This window comes from Rana temporaria, chromosome 6 (genome assembly GCF_905171775.1).
Source record: "Rana temporaria chromosome 6, aRanTem1.1, whole genome shotgun sequence".
Taxonomy (NCBI): domain Eukaryota; kingdom Metazoa; phylum Chordata; class Amphibia; order Anura; family Ranidae; genus Rana; species Rana temporaria.
In genome coordinates, this window is record NC_053494.1 from 115,172,593 (window position 1) to 115,196,183 (window position 23,591).

General features: G+C 43.5%; 1 protein-coding gene across 3 annotated transcripts in view; it reads right to left on the minus strand.

Moving 5' to 3' along the window:
* FLACC1 (flagellum associated containing coiled-coil domains 1) overlaps positions 1-23,591 on the minus strand; it is a 113,634-nt gene that overhangs the window by 18,686 nt on the left and 71,357 nt on the right. For all 3 annotated transcript variants that reach the window (XM_040357218.1, XM_040357217.1, XM_040357219.1), the window contains 3 exons: positions 20,526-20,578; positions 19,502-19,601; positions 2,098-2,201 (listed from right to left, as the gene is read on the minus strand). In XM_040357218.1, the coding sequence (XP_040213152.1) occupies positions 2,098-2,201; positions 19,502-19,601; positions 20,526-20,578 (257 nt within the window). The remainder of the gene's footprint in view (positions 1-2,097; positions 2,202-19,501; positions 19,602-20,525; positions 20,579-23,591) is intronic.

Genomic DNA, 23,591 nt, shown 5'->3' on the forward strand with positions numbered 1-23,591 from the left:
GGCAGTAGGACTGGGAGTTGAGCTTGACTCCATCCTCAACCCGAAAAGGCCCCACAAGCTCATCTTTGATGATACCAGCCCAAACCAGTACTCCACCTCCACCTTGCTGGCGTCCGAGTCGGACTAGAGCTCTCTGCCCTTTACCAATCCAGCCACAGGCCCATCCATCGGGCCCATCAAGACTCACTCTCATTTCATCAGTCCATAAAACCTTAGAAAAATCAGTCTTGAGATATTTCTTGGCCCAGTCTTGACGTTTCAGCTTGTGTGTCTTGTTCAGTGGTGGTCGTCTTTCAGCCTTTCTTACCTTGGCCATGTCTCTGAGTATTGCACACCTTGTGCTTTTGGGCACTCCAGTGATGTTGCAGCTCTGAAATATGGCCAAACTGGTGGCAAGTGGCATCTTGGCAGCTGCACGCTTGACTTTTCTCAGTTCATGGGCAGTTATTTTGCGCCTTGGTTTTTCCACACGCTTCTTACGACCCTGTTGACTATTTTGAATGAAACGCTTGATTGTTCGATGATCACGCTTCAGAAGCTTTGCAATTTTAAGAGTGCTGCATCCCTCTGCAAGATATCTCACTATTTTTGACTTTTCTGAGCCTGTCAAGTCCTTCTTTTGACCCATTTTGCCAAAGGAAAGGAAGTTGACTAATAATTATGCACACCTGATATAGGGTGTTGATGTCATTAGACCACACACCTTCTCATTACAGAGATGCACATCACCTAATATGCTTAATTGGTAGTAGGCTTTCGAGCCTATACAGCTTGGAGTAAGACCACATGCATAAAGAGGATGATGTGGTCAAAATACTCATTTGCCTAATAATTCTGCACTCCCTGTAGATGATAAACAAAGAATAACTAATAATTAAGTTGCACAAATAAAATAGGTCTACAAGGAAAATGTATATAGTGCAACTCTTTTGGCATTCAATTCCTATATGCCTGTGAAATGCCTTTGATCCAAGGCCATACAGGGGCATGACAGGGGCAGGACTTAAATTGGCTCTGTTGGTTTAGTATAACGTTTTAAAAAAGGCTTTCCTGTAAAGAAAACTGTTAACGCTTACCTTATTTTCTCATATTTTGCCTTTTTTCTTCAACCTCTGTTTTGTTTTGTTTTTTTATTTAATTTTTTTCTGTTTCTTCTAAATCTTTACCAATTATTTTTCTGTTTTTATATACTTTTTATTTGTTCTAGAATTCTTGCAGCTTCCTGTGTTTTACCATTTTTATTCAGAACTTTCCTTTTCTCGTGTATCACTCAAATTCATACTCTCACTCTTATTTTGTATGGTTTTACTATCCCTGTAATGTCCTTTTGCACTTGTTTTCCCATTTGGGTCTCCCCACAAGAAATCAACAGTATGTTCTGTGCATTTACCCATGATTTAAGTTGTACAGCTGTACCTGTTTTTTCCTGCTACTCCTGCCCCTTATATTGTCTGCACTAGCTTTGTAGTGTGCCTGGCGATGAATCTAATAGACAGTTTGTAATTGTTGTGATGAGGATCTATTACACACGACCGTTTTTCGGGTTCTAAAAAATTAAATTTTTAAGGGTCTAGAAAAAACTATGTTTTTTTCAACCCGATCATTAAAACGGCCTTGCCTACACACGATCGTGGAAAAAAAATGCTCTAGCAAAGCGCGGTGACGTACAAAGGGGACGATCCATTCGGATGGGGCCACCCTTGGGGCTTCTTTTGCTAATTTTGTGTTAGTAAAAGACGATTCGCGCTTTTCAGTCTGTTGCTGCGTGATGAATGTGCTTACTCCATTACGAACGGTAGTTTTACCAGAACGAACGCTCCCGTCTCATAATTTGCTTCTGAGCATGCGCATTTTTTTCACGTCGTTAAAGCCCACACACGACCATTTTTTACAACCTTAAAAACGTTGTGAAAAAATAGAGCATGTTCGAAATTTTTAATGCCCATTTTTTAGATCGTGAAAAATTTTCTGGAGCCCACACAATCGTTTTTAATGACATTAAAAAAAACTTAATTTTTTAGAACCCGAAAAACGGTTGTGTGTACGCGGCATTAGATTTAGATGTTGCACTTTATTGTTCTGCTCCACACTGCTTACTTCAATCTGTGCTTCATAGCTTTGTTGTATCATGGCTTGTTCTTCCAAGGCTCTTTTCTGTATTTCCTTTTTCTGCATTTCAAACATACCCAACAGTGACTGCCCTGTGGAAAAATTTTTTTTTTTATTTCAGTCATAAAGTTTGTTGTGCACAAGAAAGACACATTTTTTAACAGCTATTTTATCCGCAGTTGTTTGCAACCAATAGCTTATACGCACTGGGATGTAGACCTATGATAATGGAGCAGAGGGAATAGGGGACACCTGGCTTAAAAATTTGTAGCCTAAATGGCATTTGGACTTTGACTGCCTGTGAGGTGAAGGCTGGGGTTGCTCCACCTCATCCACGGATCTCCTGCATTGAGTCAGGTATACATTGCGATCACTAGTGGCTTTGAGAATGACAGTGTCAAGGGCGGGTATGACAAAATGACCTCCCTTAACCACTTCAATACCGGGCTTTTATACACACCTCATTACCGGGCCTATTCTGGCACTTCTCTCCTACATGTAAAAATCATTATTCTTTTGCTAGAAAATTACGCAGAACCCCCAAATATTATATATGTTTTTTTAGCAGACACCCTAGGGAATAAAACGACGGTCATTGCAACATTTTATCTTGCACGGTATTCGCGCAATAATTTTTCAAACGCCCTTTTTTTTGGAAAAAAATTGTTTCATGAATTAAAAAAATAACAAAACAGTAAAGTTAGCCCAATTTTTTTGTATAATGTGAAAGATTATGTTACACCGAGTAAATAGATACCTAACATGTCACGCTTTAAAATTGCGCATACTCATGGAATGGCGCCAAACTTTGGTACTTAAAAATCTCCATAGGCAACGCTTTAATTTTTTTTTACAGGTTACCAGTTTAGATTTACAGAGGAGATCTAGTTCTAGATTTGTTGCTGGCACTCTAACGCACGCGGCGATACCTCACATGTGGTTTAAACGGCGTTCACATATGTCGGCGGGACTTACATGTGCGTTCGCTACTGCGCGCAAGCTACCGGGGACAGGGGCGTTTTAATTTTATTTTTTATTCTTTTATTTATTTTTTTACTTTTTTTTTTATTTTTTTACACTTCTTTTCTAATTTTTTTTTTTTTTCTTTTTACTTTTATTCCTATTACAAGGAATGTAAACATCCCTTGTAATAGGAATGTGTGTGACAGGTCCTCTTTATGGAGAGATGCGGGGTCAATAAGACCCTGCATCTCTCCTCCAGGCTGGAAACCATGAGATCGGTGAAAAAAAAATTCACCGATCTCATGAATACTGTTGCTTACTAGCCGCAATTGCGGCTTTGTTTACTTACGGGGACCCGGGCGTGACGTCATCACATCGTGCCCGGGTCCTCCGACGGTCATAGAGATGACTGGTGACCATCTGGTCACCAGTCATCTCTATGCTTCCTGCGAACGCCGGACGATTCTTTCTCCGGGCCCCCGATGGCACGGGAGAGCCCGGAGAAGCACCGGATGGCGGCGGGAGGGGGGGATGTCCCCTCCCGCCGCCTGTAAGAACGATCAAGCGGCGGAACCGCCACTATGATCGTTCTTATGCTGCGCAGAATCACCGGCAGAACAAAAGGATATCTGGATGATGCCTCTAGCTGCAGGCATCATTCAGATATCCACCCGCAAAGCCCAGGACATCATTTGACGTCCACCCAGGATGGGAGATCCCATCTGTGGACGTCAAATGACAATGGGCCGGTATTGAAGTGGTTAAAGGGCAGGAGAATCTGATGGTCCTAAGACATATCCTTAGCATCTCCTAAATGTAGCACATGAAATGGTCCATGTGATGGAGGGGTCCACAATTTGATCCATATTGACATGGTTCTCCAAATCAAAGTTACCATAAAAAAATAACACCACCCATCAACCAGTTGGGTTGTATGATTGTTACGGTGGAACAATCACTGGAACATCCCTTTCAAAAGGAAAAAGCTCAAACACATTGCCAGGAGGAGTCCAGGATTCTATAGGTTGTTTCCAATTAGATTCTAACATGGATGGGCTGGAGCATGCTGTGAGGATGATGACCTTATAATAATAAAGGACCCTTTACTGTGTATGTAAGCATCTGTCTGAGGCCTGTTTGTTTTTGATCTGGGGGCAGGGGAGTGGTTTTAGTGTAGCAGCAGGTAACTGACATGTGCCTCAGCTCTCTGGCACCTCCTCTGTTTCTAGTGAGTAGGTTCTGGAAAAGAGGCCCCAAGGGTTGCAGTGACATGGGGTGTATTTGGGAGCCCTGACCAATGCCCAACTAGGATTGGCAGGGGGCAGGCCTCCTATATATATATATCCATTGTCAGCCTGCTGGGGGAGGAGTTGTCGGGTGGAAGAACTGAATGATGGCATGTTAGGCAGTGGTGGTGCTTAAGGGATCCCCTTTCTGTGGACTCTGGCTTAGATACTGGAGCTGGGAGGGATTCTCTCTCTCACTCTACACAGTCATTGAGAGGTGTCCTGGAACAGGAGCAGGAGGAAGACAGTAGGAAGCACGGCCAGAAAAGTCATTCAGGAGGGATCCATGGTGGGGCCTGTGAGTGAGAAGCACAGGGAGACACTCTGGGAGAGATATGCCAGGATTGGATGTGGAGCCAGAGGGAGAGACTGTGGTGTTGTTGAAGTCAAGTTTCTGCAGCCAGGAGGGTTGGCAGGATTGGCACAGAACCTTCTGGGAACAGTAGTACATCAAGTATCAGTTAGCACTAATCTTTTTCATCTAAACTGGTTGCTAGATGTGCGTGTGGGGCGTGACCGGATGCAGGTGTGGAGGTGTGCGGAGTGTGTGGAGCGAAGCGGCATGTGAGATGTGAGATGTGATGAGGCAAAACCCGCTGAACCCCGCAAACATTGCCGACGTACCTGCCGGTGGGAGCTGCAGTGATCGGGAGTGTCCCCGTGGGGGCGTGACCGGATGCAGGTGTGCGGAGTGTGTGGAGCTAGGCGGCATGTGAGATGTGAGATGTGAGATGTGGTGAGGTGTAAGCCGCATCTCCCACAACCTTGCTACCCCTAGCATGCTGTTTAAACCCCCTGCAAACCCCTCCGCTTGAGCCCTGCTATGCAATCCTGTTGTGCAAAACTCTGCAAAACCCGCTGAACCCCGCAGACATTGCCGACGTACCTGCCGGTGGGAGCTGCGGTGATCGGGAGTGTCCCCGTGGGGGGCATGACTGGATGCAGGTGTGCGGAGTGTGTGAAGCGAGGCGGGATATGTTAGATGTGGTGAGGTGTAAGCCGCGTCTCCCACGACCTTGCTACCCCTAGCATGCTGTTTAAACCCCCTGCAAACCCCTCCACTTGAGCTCTGCTGTGCAATCCTGTTGTCCCGCGGTGATCAGGAGTGTCCCCGAGACCTGCTCCAGCTGTTTCGGGGGGTTTTCCCAGGGGTTCCCCTGGAGTCCCTTGGTGGTCCGGAGGTTGGTGGGAGCCTGGCACTGCAGCCCTGAGATCCTGGCCCGCGATTGGAGGGCGGTGGTCAGCTGACTGAACCACGTGATCGGCCCAGCGAATCCCGGCGTGTCTTGGCCGGAGGACAGAGAAGGAGGCGTCTGGGACAATCGGGGGGTTTCCCGGAGGTTCCCCCCTCACCCCCCCTCACTCCCCCTCAAAAATTTGTAGCCTAAATGGCATTTGGACTTTGACTGCCTGTGAGGTGAAGGCTGGGGTTGCTCCACCTCATCCACGGATCTCCTGCATTGAGTCAGGTATACATTGCGACCACTAGTGGCTTTGAGAATGACAGTGTCAAGGGCGGGTATGACAAAATGACCTCCCTTAAAGGGCAGGAGAATCTGATGGTCCTAAGACATATCCTTAGCATCTCCTAAATGTAGCACATGAAATGGTCCATGTGATGGAGGGGTCCACAATTTGATCCATATTGACATGGTTCTCCAAATCAAAGTTACCTGGGACAGCCGGGCATAACGCTAATATATGGTTATTATATACCTTCAAGTCTCTTTCAAAGACTATTCAAGGACCGCTCCCCATCTGTAATCCATCTTTAAGAATTAATTTTTTTCCTCCTCAACAATAATGTTGGGGGCCGCAATCTCTAAGGTCGGTAAAGGAGAAGGGGGGTGTTGCTGCCGTTGCAGTGGCTAAACTGGAAAAATATGTTCACTTAATAGAGCAAACCTCAAGCGGCTCATCATCTCAGGCACCCCAGGCCCCCACTAAAACAAACGCAGATAGAAGAAGCCAAGGCCAAGCAGGTGCAGTAGTAACCAAAACAACTGTTAATAAAAACATAGCCACGGCGGACACAGACCTAATAGTAACCTCCCCGCCAGAAGATGTCCCTACAATAAAAGATGTATTTCTTGTGGTGAATGAATGTAAAAAGACATTGGGGGAATTGTGTGACCAAATGAAAGGCATAAAAGAGGAGCTGGTCTCGGTGAGACAGGAGATACAGAAAACTAATGAAAGGATATCGGAGGCGGATGGGAGGATATCCCAAATAGAGGATGAATTGCACCCTGTCAAACAAGATGTTAAGAACATGAAGACCCAAGTGGATAAATTTGAAGAAAAAATGGACGAACTAGAAAATAGACTTCGGAGGGATAATGTTAGGTTGGTGGGACTGCCGGAAAAATGCGAGGGGTCTAAGCCTATAGAATTTTTAGAAAACTGGTTTATAAAGTTATTTGGTAAAGAGAGCTTTTCACAGGCGTTTATGATAGAAAGAGCGCATAGAGTTCCTTTTAAACCACCCCCCTTTCAGAGGGCGACCAAGATCGATGCTACTGAAATTCTTAAATTACCGTGACAAAGAGTCTTTATTGAGAAAGAGTAGAGAGATGGGAATGTTTTCTTTGATGGCTCTAAGGTCTCATTCTATCCGGATTTCTCCCCCCATCTACAGAAGCGGAGGGCGAGTTTAATTGAGGTTAAACAGAAAATGCAGAAAGTCAATCTCTCATACGCTTTATTATACCCAGCTATGGGTGGCAGCGCTGGGTAGGACATTTTTTTTCGATACTCCAGAGGGGGCAATATTATGGATGGAGGAAAAAAAGATCAATTATCAGCAGGGGAAGGAGGGGACACCTAGTTTATAACTAAAAGTAAAGAAGGGAGTGATTAAGGGGATCAATTCATTGAAGTAATGGGGAGCGGGGGGGTGGGAGGGGGGCCTGCACTCAATAGTATGGGAAGAACGGGTCAAGAGTGGAACACTAAGAGAGATGGTGTGAGTGGCGGTGGAAGGGAGGAGCGAGGGGAGGGGGGGATAGGGGGTGTGAATGCCAGTATGGTAGTAGAGGAATCGGTCACAAAACTAGCCCCCAAGGGATACCTGGGAAGGTGTAGGAAGGGGATGGGAGGAGGGAGGGTGGGTAGTATGGGGGGGGGGTCCCACTCCAGGGTAAAATGTCAGGGGAAAGGTAAGGGATTGGAAAGAGTCATATACACACAACAAGCACAAACCTTGGTAAAAAGTAGGAAAACACAGATAACATATCAGAGGGGAATAAGCAAGATGTCACAGATTGTAAAGGATAAAACATATGTATTATAAGTTCACTAAAGAGAAATCAGAGAAAAATTATAACTTCATTTTATATAAAGAATAAAAAGAGGATAAGGAGGTATGAGTTCACCAGGTGGGGTAAAATGGGAATTGGTCATGATTTTTTTCTTTTTTTCCAGTGGTGCGCCCACTCCTTTAAATGGTACTTGATTGTATATAGATCCTGGATTGTAGAATGTATAAACGTATGATTTAATGCAGGATAGAAGTTTGAAAATAGGATCTTGGAATGTTCGTGGGATGGGTACCCCAGCTAAAAGAGCAGTAGTATTTGACACATTAGAAGCGTATAAGGTGGGACTAATCTGTTTACAGGAGACTCACTATACAAATGACATTAAAAAAACAGATTCAGTATAGGAAATTTCAATATCAATACCATTCAGTCCACACATCTTATTCAAGGGGAGTGTCGATCCTGGTATTAAGGGGAGTGGTGTTTACCTGTAAGAGGGCCAGTATTGATGATGAGGGGCGCTATGTTTTCCTTCACTGCGTAATAGAGAACAGGGAATATATTCTTGCTATTATATATACATTCTGCCACCATTTAAACTTGAGGTTATGTATAAGTTAATGGACTTTATCCTGGATAAACCCGGGATCCCTGTCCTAGCAATGGGGGATTTTAATGAGGTAATAAACAAGAAAATGGACAGGTTCCCAAGGGTAAAAGTACAGAACACATCAGAGAGCCGGCTATATCAGTTTCTACTGTTTGATGTATGGAGGTTGAGAAATGCAGAAGAGGTGCAGTTTTCCTGTTTCTCTAGTACCTATGCCACACTGTCAAGGATAGATTTAGTCCTGGGCAATGTGGAAGCCTCTCAAAAAATTGGGGAAATAGTATACCAGCCTTGTGGGGTATCAGATCACTCCCTGGTGACAATAACGGTAAACTTAGAGGGGAGTAGGGCCACCACGGCATGGAAAATAAGCCCTATATGGTTCGAATTAATAGGAGATCCAGAGGAGACAATGGTAAAAATAAAAGAGTTTATAGAGTTTAATGGGGGAACAGCAACGCGGGGGGTGATGTGGGATACATTGAAAGCATCCCTTAGAGGTTTATGTATCCAACAAGTGGCAAAGGTTAAAAAGGTCTCAAAAGAATGGGAAAATAGGATTAGAAAAGAATTAGAGAACACTGAAAAGGAATACATTGAGAACCCAACGGTGGAGAGGCAAAGAATATGGCTGGATAAGCAACAGGAATACAAAATAGAGTTGTTAAGAATATCATAAAATAAAAGAATGTTTCAAAAACAAGCAGCATATGGGGAGGGGGTAAGAAGAATGCTGGCCCATTTAGTAAGAACAAATTCCACCCCCTCTGCTGTTCTGGCCATCAAAAGAAGGAATGGAGACATATCCACAAATGTGCCGGAGATTACGGACACATTTAGAGAATATTATGAAAAATGATATAGGTTTTAAGGGACAGCGGGAGGGGAGGAATTGAAATGCTTCTTTAGGAACCTAGAATTACCAACTCCCACGGGAATAGAGAAAGATCAAATGGAAGCCCCGATAACTCTAGAAGAGGCTCAGCTAGCAGTCAATGAGATGGCTAATCAGAAGTCCCCGTGACCGGATGGGCTTCCGGCGGAGACCTATAAGTACTATGGGAAAGTGTTGCTCCCAGAGCTTATAAAAGTGCTGAATGAGACAATGGTAGAGGGGAAGCTGCCCATCTCAATGACTGAGGCCACAATAATAGTATTGCACAAAGAGGGGAAGAACCCCCTGGAAACGACATCGTATAGGCCTATCTCTCTCCTATGTGCGGATGCTAAAATCCTGGCTAAAATAATGGCTGGCAGGTTAAACAAAATAATTGCAAGACTTATACATCAGGATCAAACAGGATTTATTCCTACTAGATCAACAACTATGAACATCAGGAGGGTATTTCTTAACCTGCAAATACCCACAGAGAATAGTGGCAATAGGGCAGTAATGTCCTTGGATGTGGTTAAAGCCTTTGACAGCCTGGAATGGGGCTACATTTGGCATGTTTTGGAAACATTTGGGTTTGGCCCTAAGTTTATCGAATGGATTAAAATATTGTACAGAGGCCCTAGTGCAAAAATTAGAGTTAACAACGAATATTCAGCAAGTGTAAAAATGGAGAGAGGCACGAGGTAGGGGTGCCTTTGTCACCCCTGCTCTTTGCCCTGGCAATGGAACCATTAGCCACTACAATAAGAAGGGATAGGACAATGAAGGGGTTCGTGAGACCAACCAGGGAGGAATGAATCGCTCTGTACGCGGACGACGTGCTCCTCTTCCTTGGTGACACGGGTCACTCCATTAGACAGGCAATGACCATTTTTAGAGATTTTGGTAGTATATCTGGACTGGTCATAAACTGGGAGAAATCTGCTTTAATGCCGGTAGATCCAATGAGGAATCAGATCCTGGCTGAAATTCCACAGCTGGAGATAGTGGGGAAAATTAAATACCTAGGAATAGTCATAACACAGAATCTTAACAAATACATAGAGAATAATCTGGCCCCACTTTTAGTTAAATTTAAAAACAAAACTGGTATCTGGCGGCACCTCCCACTGTTGGTCGCAGGGAGGTGCAACCTGATCAAAATGATGTGGATGCCACAATTATTATATGTATTACACAATGCGCCAATATGGATATATAAAAAATGGTTTAGGAAAATAGATACTCTGTTTAGAGAATTAATATGGAAAGGAGGACAAGCCAGGATAGGGCTGCAAACTTTGCAGCTGCCAATAAGGGAAGGGGGAATGGCAGTACCACATCCACGCTGCTACTTTCTGGCAGCTCAACTGCAGCATCTAGGAGTAAAAATAGAACCAGGAGGAGACATAAATGGAAGCTTAATGATTCAAGGGGCCCCTCATAAAACAATCTTGGAGGTGCTGGAGGCTAACTCATTTATTAATTTAACCCCCACGGTTAAGTTGGCAATAAAAGTATGGAAAGCCGTAATGTCAGTGGGAGGACAGGTAGGAGTGACGGAGAATGCACCACTGTGGAACAATAGGAACCTCTGGGAGTTGGAGACAGTGGGTGAAATTAAAGAATGGGCAGTAAAAGGGATAGTCAGATTGGCTCAGTTATATGAGGGAAGTACCTTAAAAACGTTTGCTACTTTAAGAGAGGAATATGAAATACCTAATTACACGTTCTACAGGTATCTCCAAATTAGGCACTCGTTAAATGCTCAGTTCGATAGAGCGGAACCAAATTGGATCAGGACCCTAAAGGACTATTTAGATTTGGTTGGAGAGCAGATGCGGGATGCCCCAGGTGTCAGAATACGGGGGACTTAATACATATGTTATGGAGGTGCCCAAAATTATTCAGGTACTGGCTAGGGATCATCAATATCATAAACATGACATATGGGACTAAGTTGGAGATTGACCCTAGAACGTGTATAGTGGGCTTATGGGAGGAAAGAGGTGGGTTGGCTAGCACCACAAAAGCAGTGTTAAGGTGCCTCTTTCAGGCAAGAAAACAAATTGCTCAAAGATGGCAAGCAGTGAACCCCCCAACAATAAGTGAGTGGATTAATGCTGTGACAGTAACATCATGGAAAGAGAAAGTAGTATATATTAAGAGGAGAAATATCAAGGTATTCGATAAAATATGGAAACCATGGCTGCTTAAAATGGGATACCCTGTGTGACATTATGACACATTAAATTGGTAAGCAGGGGTGGGTGGGTGGAGGGAGGGGGGTGGTAGGACAAATAAACTAACAGGAGAAACCTACAAGGTTATGACATACGGGGAATGTGAAATGTTTTGTAAAAAGAATGTTATGAATGTAACCTGTTTTTTATACATGATGAAAAAAATCTAATAAAGAGAATTAAAAAAAAACTGGTTGCTACAACCAAGGGGACTGCAGACCCCCGCCCACAAAAGGCTACTAGGAAAATGTTATGACTTATTCAGAGTGAGGCCTAGCCACATGTCAAAGGTGACAGGAATCTAGAATTGGACAGTAATGCCACGTACACACGGTCGGAATATCCGACAAAAAACATTTGATGTGAGCTTTTGGTTAGAAATTCCCACCGTGTGTAGGCCCCATCGGACATTTTCCTGGTTCTCAAATTTTCCGACGGGAAAAGTTCTTGACATAAATTCCGATCGTCTGAATGCAATTCCGACGCACAAAAATCCTACGCATGCTCAGAATCATTGAACTTCATTTTTCTTGGCTCGTCGTAGTGTTGTACGTGACCGCGTTCTTCATGTTCGGAATTTCCGACAACATTTGTGTGACCGTGTGTATGCAACACAAGTTTGAGCCAAAATCCCGTCAGAAAAAAATCCACAGTTTTCTTGTCGGAAATTCCGATCGTGTGTACAAAACATAAGAGGAAAGCAAGTGATCTCAAGTAGTGTGCTGGAGGAGATGTGAAGTAGCAGAGACTGTCAATTTAGATTTCTTTTTTTTAGATTATAATTCTTTTTTATTTTAAAACAAATCAGTACAACACATATATATTAAAAAAAAAAAATACATAACAGAACATTATTACAAAACAACAGTCACAGTCCATCTTATTATTATACATCCCCTTTAACCTTGTTGTCAAATTCAAACATATATCTCCTTCTTACATATCTCTCCCCTTCCCGAACATCCCTGAGAGAGAAAGAAGAAAGGGAGAAAAAAAAAAAAAAAAACACAACAACCCACCCTACTTCCCTCTCCTCCGACCCTTCTCCATATTTCTGTGGTTTCTCATTAAATCCCACATATACCCAATCCAAGTTCCCGGGCTCCTTCTATACCATTCAGCCTTATCCCCCTTAACCTTCCCCCCTGTGGTCCATATAGGACTTCCAGGGAGTCCAAGTTCTTAAATATTTTTCCCTTTTATATTGTGTTGTCAGGACTAACTCTTCTAATTTGCTTATTTCCCTAACTTTACATATCCACATCTCCGCTGTTGGTGGAACTGGTGACTTCCACCTCTTCGTTATACAGGCCTTAGCGGCATCTAATAGATGGCATATAATCATTTCCCTATAGGCTTTTTCTGGTATTTGGTTTAAATGCAGAAGATAGAATTCCGGATCTTCCGGAATCTCATAATCTGAGCAAAACTGTAAAGCACTTTTAATCTCTGCCCAAAAACTCCTTAGCATTGGGCACTCCCAGAATATATGTAGCATCGTTCCTTTGCTTCTCTGGCACCTCCAGCATTTATCTGATACCTCTGCAAACATTTTGCTTAACTTTTCTGGTGTCCTATACCATCTTGTGAAGATCTTATAGTTTGTCTCTTGTATTCTCACACATATTGATGTTTCGTGTGTTCGCCTGTATATGCATTGTCGCTGTTCCGAACTGAAGGACTTCTCCAATTCCCTTTCCCATTCCTGAACGCACCTCAGAGGGCAACCTCCTGATCGTACTAATAACTCATAGCTTAATGAAAGACTATGTAGTAATGTTCCTTGTTCGTTACATATTTTCTCGAATTTCATGAGTGGTCTCTCAAAGCTCTCTGGATTTGGCAAAGTGTTCAGGAAGTGAACTATCTGAAGTGCATTCCAGAATTTCAAACGGAATACATTTCCTATTTCCATCAGTTCCGCTATGGTTACCCATCTTCCCATGTGGATATACCTTGCTACTTGTATACACTCTCTTTTTCTCAACTGCCGGAATGCTCCGTCTTCGTATCCCGATGGGAAGAGGGGGTTACCTATCACTGGGTATAGTGGGGAGGTCCTGGGCTCGATGCCCATCATAGGTAGTGCTGCTGCACAGATCCTCACCGTGTTACCCACTATTGGATTTTTATTCATTTCTTTAGGGAGTGAGGCAAACCACCACGGTGCTCTTTCTAGAGGTGTTTTGAATTGCGCCTGTTCGATTTGTACCCATAGCTTCGTATCTGAATGCCTATTCCAGTCTATTAGCCTGTTCAGATGTGTTGCGTAATAATATTTCCTTATATCTGGGACTCCCAGTCCTCCCTGCTGCTTAGTGCTCATTAGTTGTTTCCTATGTATCCGGGGGTTCTTATGTGCCCATATGAACTTAAAGATCACTCTCTGACACTGTTTAAAATACTTTGATGGAATATGTATTGGTAATGTTTGTAATAAATACAAGATTTTCGGGAGTATGTTCATCTTAATAATATTGCAGCGTCCTAGCCAGCTATGAAAACCCTGGTTCCACTTATCCAATAAGATCTTTACTTTCTGTAAGAGGGGTGGGAAGTTCAGCTCAAAGATCTTCTCCACCTTCCCTGCTAATTGTATACCAAGGTATGTCAGAGCATTGTCAGTCCATTTAAACTTAAATTTTTGTTTTAGATAGTTTATCGCTATATGTGGGACGTTTACCCCCATCGCTTCCGATTTATTAAAATTGATACGTAGGTTTGATAAAGATCCGTATCTCTCAAATTCCTTCATTAATTCTGGAATTGTAATCAACGGGTTTGTAAGACTGAACAACATATCGTCTGCATAGGCTGTAATTTTACAGTGGTTCTTCCCTATTTGTATGCCAGAAATATTAGAGTTTGCTCGTAGCGTACACAAAAAGGGCTCTAGTGACAGGGCAAATAGAAGTGGAGACAGAGGGCAGCCCTGTCTTGTCCCATTTGAGATTGTGAGGGGCTCGGACAGAATTCCGTTGGCCCGTACCTGGGCTGTTAAGCCTGAATACATGGAGAATATCCACTGTATTATTTTGTTCCCAAAGCCGCCATATTTTAGGACTGCCCTCATGTAACTCCACCTCACCCTGTCAAAGGCCTTCTCTGCGTCCGTATTGAGAAATACGCATTGCGTCTGTGTTGAGTTGGCTAACTGCACCAGGTTAATTGCCTTGATTGTGTTGTCTCGTGCTTCCCTGGTAGGGACAAATCCCACCTGGTCCAGGTTTATTAAGTCTGGGATATGTTGTTGTATCCTGTTTGCTAAGACCTTGGCAAAAATCTTCACGTCCGAATTTAATAACGAAATTGGTCGGTAGCTTCCACATAGGGCTGGGTCTTTCCCCTCTTTTGGTATCACCGAGATATATGCTAGCAAGGTATCTTTGGCTAAACTGGCCGATGTCCCTAAGGCATTAAATAGTTTAACCATATATCCTGATATCGAGGGAAACAGAATTTTATAATATTGACCTGTAAAACCATCGGGTCCCGGGGCTTTCCCCCTTTTCATTATGCTTACTGCTACTTTAATTTCCTCCTCGGTTATAACGTCATCTAATTTCTGTCTATCCTCTTCTGATAGTCTTGGTATTGCGGATTCTGTTAGATACAAATCAATTTGTTCTCTAGTCGGGGGCTTGCTCTGTATATTGTAAAGAGAGTTATAGTATTCCTGGAACTCCTTCGTTATATCATTTGGTTTTGTAACCCTGTGTTTCTTGGGTGAGTTAATATGTGGAATATAGTTACTCAGCTTCTGTTCTCTTAGTAGCCTCGCCAGTCTTTTCCCACACTTATTCCCTGACTCGTATTCAGCCTTTTTGCATCTCTGCATTGCCGCTTTTACTTTATAGTACAGGAGATCTGTGATTTCAGTTCTTTTACTAGCTAGTTCTTTCTCTACATTTGTTGACCATGTTTGCTTATGTTTGCCTTCCAAGATGGCTAGCTCCTTTAATAGCCTGTTTAACTTTTCAGTACGTTTCCTTTTGATCCTAGATCCATGTTTAATTAACACACCTCTAATAACCACCTTGTGTGCTTCCCATATAATTCCAGGGTCGCACTCTGGTGTGTCATTAGAATTGAAATAAAACCTCAATTCTTTAATTACGTCTTCTAGGACCTCCTTATCTTCCAACAGGCTTTCATTTAGTCTCCACTGGTTTGGTCTGGACTGTCTAAAATCTTTTAACTCATATACCAGGAAGATCGGGGCATGGTCCGACCATGTAATTGATCCAATTTTAGTCGACTGTACAGAGTGTAATTGGGCATGTGGAATGAGGAAAAGATCTATCCGGGAGTATATTTTATGTGGTGCAGAGTAGAACGTGTAGTCTCTTTCTTTATTGTGTAGCAGCCTCCATATATCAATCAGTTGACTTTTATACAGAGTTTGCATAATATGATTTCTCACACTGAAAGATGTGGATGACTTTCCCGATGAGGTATCCTCTTTGGGATCTAAGGGAATATTCAGGTCTCCTCCCATAATCAAATGTCCTTCTGTGAATTCTAATAGGCGTTTAATTGTTTTGTCTAGGAAGGTTCCTTGATGTTCATTTGGGACATACACTGTGGCGAATGTTACCCCTATTCCTCCTATTTTACCCTTCACGAATAAATATCTCCCTTTCGGATCTCTCATGGAGTCTACATATGTCCATTGGATTCTCCCTGCTATCAGAATAGACACCCCCCCTTGACTTTGCCTCTTGATTTGTCGCATGGTATGCTATTGGGTATTTCCTATTCTTTAATGTCGGAGTTTTGTCTTCTCTAAAATGTGTTTCCTGTATATACGCAACGTCAATACCTAATCGTTGTAGGTCATGCAGGAGGATTCTCCTTTTTTCGGGTAAGTTCAACCCCTTCGCATTTATTGAAAGTACATTTAATTTCTCCATCTATCTTCCTATATTCCCTGTATCAGTTTAGAGCATAAACCTAGAGGGCAGACAGTTAAGGAGGGGGGAGGGGTGGGATTGGTAAAAGTGGGTAAAAAGAACAAAACAGAAAAAAAACCAAAAAAAAAAAAAAGGACAAAAAAAAAGAGAAGAAAAAAAAAAAGGAGATATTCTCCTTTCCTAATATTAGCTATCCTGCTAATAAGAGTGGAAACACTCACCGTATTAACGGTATTTGAGCGTCAACCTATGTTTGGGGGGGCGTGCTCCATAAGTGGCCTTCCGTTGTGCTCCTATGTGCCAGTCTCTTTCCTCCCTTTCCTTCTCCTTTCCTTTTAAATGTAATGCTTACACAAAAAAAGATATGAGAGAGTATCCCACTTATAGGGACACCTTCAGTAGAATAGGGTAGAGAGAGAGAAATACAGGGAGCACAAACAAACCAAAAAAAAAAACACGAGCTCTAAGCTCCGGGTCTCCCCATGATTCCCATATTTTCCTTCCAATTCTCCCAAAAAAAAAATAAAAAATTTAAGAAAAGAGAAAATTCCCTTCAATTTAGATTTCAACCAACTTTATTTTCCATTAAGAAAGATTCATCATTTGGGCATCCCATGTGCCTTTTCCCCATCTAAGTTTAATCCCCTAATAAAAACTACAAAAACAAGCAAGAGACTGTTTATTGACTGGAGAAAGTGTGCCTAAAATGGATGTCTGACCAAGCAGGGTGATGTGTGGATGCTGAACCACGCAGTGACTCCATGGGGGCACCGCTACAGTAGCTTTTGGGAAGATCTACAGTGTTCCAAGGACCAGATAAAGGCAAACAAAGGTCTGCATCTGGCCTGCTGGCTGCAGTTTGGAAACTACTGATCTAGATGTTTGCTGTAACACCCCTATCCAGCCTATTGCCGATTTCCAGCACCAGCCAAAGGTTTACAATTCCCTGTTCTAATCTAAGCATCTCTGCCAGTCATAAGAATGCAGTGCTTAGACGGGGTTCCAACTAACTTCTAATTTTCTTAATAAATCAATAAACTTTATACTTTACATTAAAAAAAAAAATGTGAGGCCTCGTACACACGGCCGAGGAACTCGACGTGCCAAACACATCGAGTTCCTCGGCGAGTTCAGCCCTGAAGCCGCCGAGGAGCTCGGCGGGCCGAGTTCTCCCATAGAACAACGAGAAAATAGAGAACATGTTCTCTATTTTCTCAACGAGTTCCTCGGCGGCTCCATCGGGCTGAAAGTGTACACACGACAGAGTTTCTCGGCAGAATCCGGCTCTGACCGAGTTTCTCGCTGAATTCTGCCGAGAAACTCTGTCGTGTGTACGAGGCCTTAGAGTAGAAAAGTACTTTTTGCTTGTCATAAATAAAAAAAACTGTGGATCCCTCATATTACCTAAAGCCTAGGCAACTTAGATCACATGGTATCTGGCCAGCAGGAGTTTTGGAGGCTTGGGCGTCTGCTCCATAGGGCAAGGGGGGTAATTTGCCCCCCCCCTAGAATCACCAGGGAGAGCCAGGAGCAGGACCAAACTGGCCCTGGGGCCGCTTTAAGCGGTGACTGCAGCGCTCCCCTCCTTCTGTCCTCTGGCGCTCGTATTGTATGTCATGGAGCTGGGTCTGTGTGCAAGGTCCCGCCCCCCTAGTTCGGCTCGTCTGATAGTCTTCTAGTGTTCCGCCTATCACACAAGCCAAACTTGGGGGGCAGGACCTTGCACACAGACCCAGCTTCGTGACATACGATACGAGCGCCAGAGGACAGGGGGAGGGGAGCGCCGTTTGATATTGTTTACCAGGCCTGTGCTTTGTTTGTTCCAACATCTGTTGCCACAGGTAACACTAGACTATTTTCTAATGTGTTTTTAGCAAGTCTGGAAATGCAGAGCAAACACAGCACAGAGTTGTAGCCCAGGGCATAGTTTCTAGTTGTCCCTTATTTAGAGTGCCTGTCCCTCTTCTGGAATCAAATCCATTTGTCCCTCATTCCAAAAGGTTCCCCTTTTAGACCTGAAATAAATATACTGTCAATATAGTGTAGTGTTTCAGTCAAGGGAAAGGGGTGCTGTGTAATGTAAAGGGGGCCAGTGAATCAGGGTGCTGTGTAATGTAAAGGGGTCCAGTGATGCAGGGTGCTGTGTAATGTAAAGGGGTCCAGAGCTGTGGGGTGCTGTGTAATGTGAAGGGGTCCAAAGCTGTGAGGTGCTGTGTAATGTAAAGGAGTCCAGAGGTGCAGTTGTGGAGAGGGGGTACACAGTAGTGACAAAGAGATATTGAAAGATGCAGGGAGCACAGTGGGGTGTGTTTACATTTTAACGTGGGGGGGGGGGCGCTTTTAACCCCCGCCAGCGGTCGAAGAAAGGGTAAAATGTGACTGTGTATCGCCACTGCCGAAGCGCCCCCCCCCCCTCTGAAAACATTTCAGCGGATGCCCATGATTGGAGGTGTTCTTTATCATCATAGACTGAACAGTATCTGTTGTTCTCATTTAGGCAGACCCCAGACTGCAAAGCAGGTTAATGGATCTAACAATAAAACAAGGTATACAAAGATTATTGTGTCAGGTAGTTATTTTTATATTTGCAGCACTGTATTTGTGATTGTGGCTCCTAGAATACCATGCATAGTCAAATGTTTATAACCACATTGTAAGGCATAAAATATTCTTACAAAATATTTTACTAGAAGGCCTCGTACAGACGAGAGGATTTCCGCTGGAAACGGTCCGACGGACCGTTTCCAGTGGATAAATCCTGTGGCGGATTTTGATCTGATGGCTGTACACACCATCAGATCAAAATCCCCGCGGAATACATCCGCGGTGACGTGGCCGCGGCGACGTGCGCGACCCTGGAAGGTAAATACTTCCACGCATGCGTCGAATCAATACGACGCATGCGAGGGATGGGATCGGACGGACTTATCCGGTGAGTCTGTACAGACGACCGGATAAGTCCGGCGGACAGGATTCCAGCGGATAGATTTCTTAGCATGCTAAGAAATTTTTATCCGCTGAAAATCCGTCGGCTGGATTTTTATCCACCTGAAAATGTCCGCTAGGCCGTACACATGACCGGATCTATCTGCTGGAACTGATCCGCGGATAAATCCCAGCGGACAGATCCGGTCGTGTGTACGGGGCCGAAAGGAGGGAGAAGGTGTTACTTTTGTAGTTATTTTCAATAATTTCACTCAGCAAAGCAAGCTTATGCAAGGATATACTGTAAATTGATTTTACTTTGCTTTGACAGTTCCATCGACTTTTGTTCTTCACTTGAATCTTTTAACGTGGCCTCCTTCCTCAGCCATTCCTCATTCACCTCCTCTGACAGGCTCTCCTGCAGCAAAAAAAAATACATAATTTTAATGTTTAATTATACATTGCAGTAACACACTGAGATACCATAGACCAAACAGCAGAGGAGACCTGTAAGATCTTGAGACATTATACTCTAATAATATATACCGTATAAGATATATTGGCAGAAGATTAAATACAGCAATACCTTGGATTAAGAGCATAATTCATTCTAGAAGCATGCTTGTAATTCAAAGCACTTGCATATCAAAGCGAGTTTACTCATAAGAAATAATGGAAACTCAAATGATTTGTTCCACAACCACTGCTGGTTAATGCAGTACTGTATGTGGCCAGAGATGCGGGGGCGCTAATGTATGCAGTAGTGTGTGTGGCCAGAGGTGCAGGGGCACTGGTGACGCTCGGAGACACTTGGGAACTGTTGACACTTCCGGATGCTGCAACGCACGTTACGCCTGCCCCCACCCAGCTGGGAGTGTCTCCGAGTTCTCCAGGAAGTGTTGGGAGCCATCAGCACCCCCGGGCCTCTGGCCACATATGGTAATATATACACCATCGGCTTGAGTACCAAGTTCGAAAATCAAGTCAGGATTTTTTTTAAATATAGCTCGTCTTGCGAAACACTTGTATACCGCGTTAGTCACAAACCGAGGTATCAATGTAAATTTTTTTATTTCAGGGAAAAGTGCACTAATGATCAGCTTTTCCAAAGTAAATCATACATGTGTGATGACTGTACTATATATTGTATTGAAATATTTCTTTCATTGTTCTAAACATTCTGCAAGGAAACAGATTGCAACTATTATACTGTATGGGACATTCATTTGTGACACAAATTTATTGGCCAGGTGGAATCATTCTTTATCTACATAAAATTAGTTTACTAAGCTCCTTCATTTGAAAATGATTGAACCTGATTAAAAACAGTGCTTAATTTTACCTGATAAGTCTTAAAAGAGCTTTTCACTAGTTTCAGTTCTTTCAGCAGTTCCTCTATAGAAAAACAAAATTAACAAAAACATTACACTTTATCAAACCTTTGGACAAAAGTTGTAACTCTGCAAGCATCATGCACACACTAAGGGAAAATGCATACATGTGCAGTCAATGTGGCTTTTAAAGCCAAAAGCAAACATTTATTACATATCAGCTAATCAACCCTCATACCTCGTACACACGATCGGTTTTCCCAGCAGTCAAAAGTCTGCCGGGAAAACCGAGAACTTGCTCGGTTGCTTTTCCCCCCATGTACACACGGCCAGTTTTCCTGACAGGAAAACCGCCATGACAACTTTGGCTGGGAAAACCGGCCGTGTGTATGCTCCACTGCAATGTTTCCTGAAAACACAGAGAATCGCTGCGGGAAAAAAAGAGAAAAGTTCTCATTTTTTTTCTCACAGTTTTCCTGTCGGGAAAACTGCTATGGAGCATACACCAGACCAAAAGCAAACATGGGGAAAACCGATTGTGTGTACGAGGCATCAGATGTGATGGCTGCACTAGTTTCCTTTTTTAGGTTTTCTTTGATTTTTCATCTGGTGATCCAGCCAGCAAGTCTGTTTTTCAGAAGCTCAGGCTCCCAGCAGAATGTATCAGTTTACATGGATGAGACAAAACACTTAACACTGGCAGAGGTGATTAAAATAATCAGCTTTTGTTTATTTGTACAAAACCTTTATTTCAAAAGGAATAAAACAGTTGTTGTGACTGATTATAAAGTGTGAGCTGGAGTTTGGCTTCAATTTGTTAGTGTATCTAAATCTGCTAAAACTTTTAACACTACCTCCCTACCAAACTGACAGTGCTGCTGTGCCTTTTGTGCTCATTCATCCAGAGTTGTGTTTCTCTAAGGCTGCATTCACACCTCGGCGTACAAAATCGCTGCGCTTTGTCCTGCGAATTGCGGCGACAAATAGCGGCGTTTTGTACCGCGTTTTGCGGCAACAAAACGCCGCGATTGTGAATGCAGCCTTCACCCCCTCTATGGAGATGTGAACCATCTCCATAGAGGTGCATGTTAAATCATCCCTCCGGCGTCTCTGGGCTGCAGCGGCATCGCACTACAGGCGTATATACGCCTAGGTGTGAACGGGGGCTAATACAGGAGGTGTGTTACCTCTTTACCATGTGATCAGCTATGTGCAATCACAGCTGATGACGGATGTAAACAGAAGCTGGTTATCGGCACTCCTTTCCTCATGCTGACAGCGTGAGGAGAGGAGAAGAGAGCTGATAATTGGCTTCCCTAAAAGGGACATGTACACTGATAATCAGGGCACTGATCAATGCATTCCCAACAGTGCCCACCAGTGCTGCCAATGAATGCCCACCACTGCTGCCAACCAGTGCCCATCAGTGCTCAAATCAGTGCTTCCTCATCAGTTTCACCTATCAGTGCCGCCTATCAGTGCCCATCAGTGCCTCCTCATCAGTGACCATCAGTGCAGCCTATTATTGCCTATCAGTGCAGCCTCATCAGCGCACATCAGTGAAGGAAAAAAAATATCTGTTTGCTAAATTGTATATCAATCTATGAAAAATCTTCAGTCTAAAAAACCCATTGGTGACCCAACAAAAGAAAGCTCCATTTGTGTGAAAAACATGATAAAAAAATGTGTTTGTATACAGTGTTGCATGACCACGCAATTGTCATTGAAAGTTGGACAGCGCTAAAAGCTGGAAATTGGAATGGGCAGGAAGGGGTTAAAAGTGCCTATGTTGCAGAACTTCTAAAGCGCTTTTCAGGCACTTCGAAAGTCCTGCCTATTCATTCCAATGGGCAGGGGTGGTGTATACAGCGCTCCTACACCCCCCCCCCCCAAAGATGCTGCTTGCAGGACTTTTTTCCCAACCGCAAGCGCACGGCCACAGTGTGAAAGCAGTATGTCAGGGCAAAGTTTAAAAAAAATAACATATACAGTACATTTCTGCAATATATGCACATTTTCCTATGTTTTATCCCTTTAAAGACTCTGCAAATACAGAAAAATGTATCTGGAAATGCACTCAGCTTGCCTGTTGTGATCTGAGAACACAGCATTTTATGTGAGCTAAATAGTGCCAGCACTGCCCAGTTTTCTTTTGTTAAACTACTCAGTTACCCACTTTCACATCTCTACAACATAAAGGCTACTCATTTTGTGGTCCAGAGATCAAAACTATATAGGCTAATTACTCTCCCTAGTGATTGTAAATGCCTTTTAAAACAACTCATTCTATTTAAAATAGAAATTAAAGGCAAAACACTTGTGTGTAGATATAAAAAAAAAACATCAAAAATACCTTTTTATCCCTCTTTTTATAAGTGATCACTTTTCCTCTGTTTTTACCTGCATAAGAACTGGGGGGGGGGGGGGGGTGCAACAGCACACTGAGCTTCCCAGTGAAAAGCTGGGGGGGGGGGGGTCAGGGGGTCAGGACAAGTCTGATTATTGGAGGAGAGCACACTGAGTTCCCAACATAGTGTAGCGCTCACCCCCGAAGGAGTCGCTGGTTGATTTTGGGATCGGCCTGCTAAGTTACCCTGGTGGTGTCTAGGGGTGCAATTGTGAGAACAGCGGTAGTGAGCGAAGGTCCAGACAGCCAATAAAAGGGTTTTCAATGCTTTATTGTCCAGGCCAAACACGGCCAACATCAACACGTATTAGGAAGATCAAGGTTGATGAAGGAAAGAGAAGGGAACCTTGCGGTATCAGGCCTGGATGTTGAATGGAGCAATCAATACGGCTCTGTATAGTACCAATTTTTGTAACTCGTCGCCACTCTGCTTGGAGTGGGTAAAGTGCCCCCGGACAGACTCACTATAATAGGCCTGGCAGCCGAAGCGTCACTCTGAACTAGCTGGGAGGAACGGGTCTCTCTCACAGACCCAGCTCTAGGGCCTCTGCCACAGGCCATTTTCAATAAAGGTGAATAAAGAGAGTGAATCCTCCCAGTTGACCTCCCAGGGCCCCCAAATGAAAGCCAGAATACCTGTCAGTGGTACGGATGCACGATCCCAGACTGG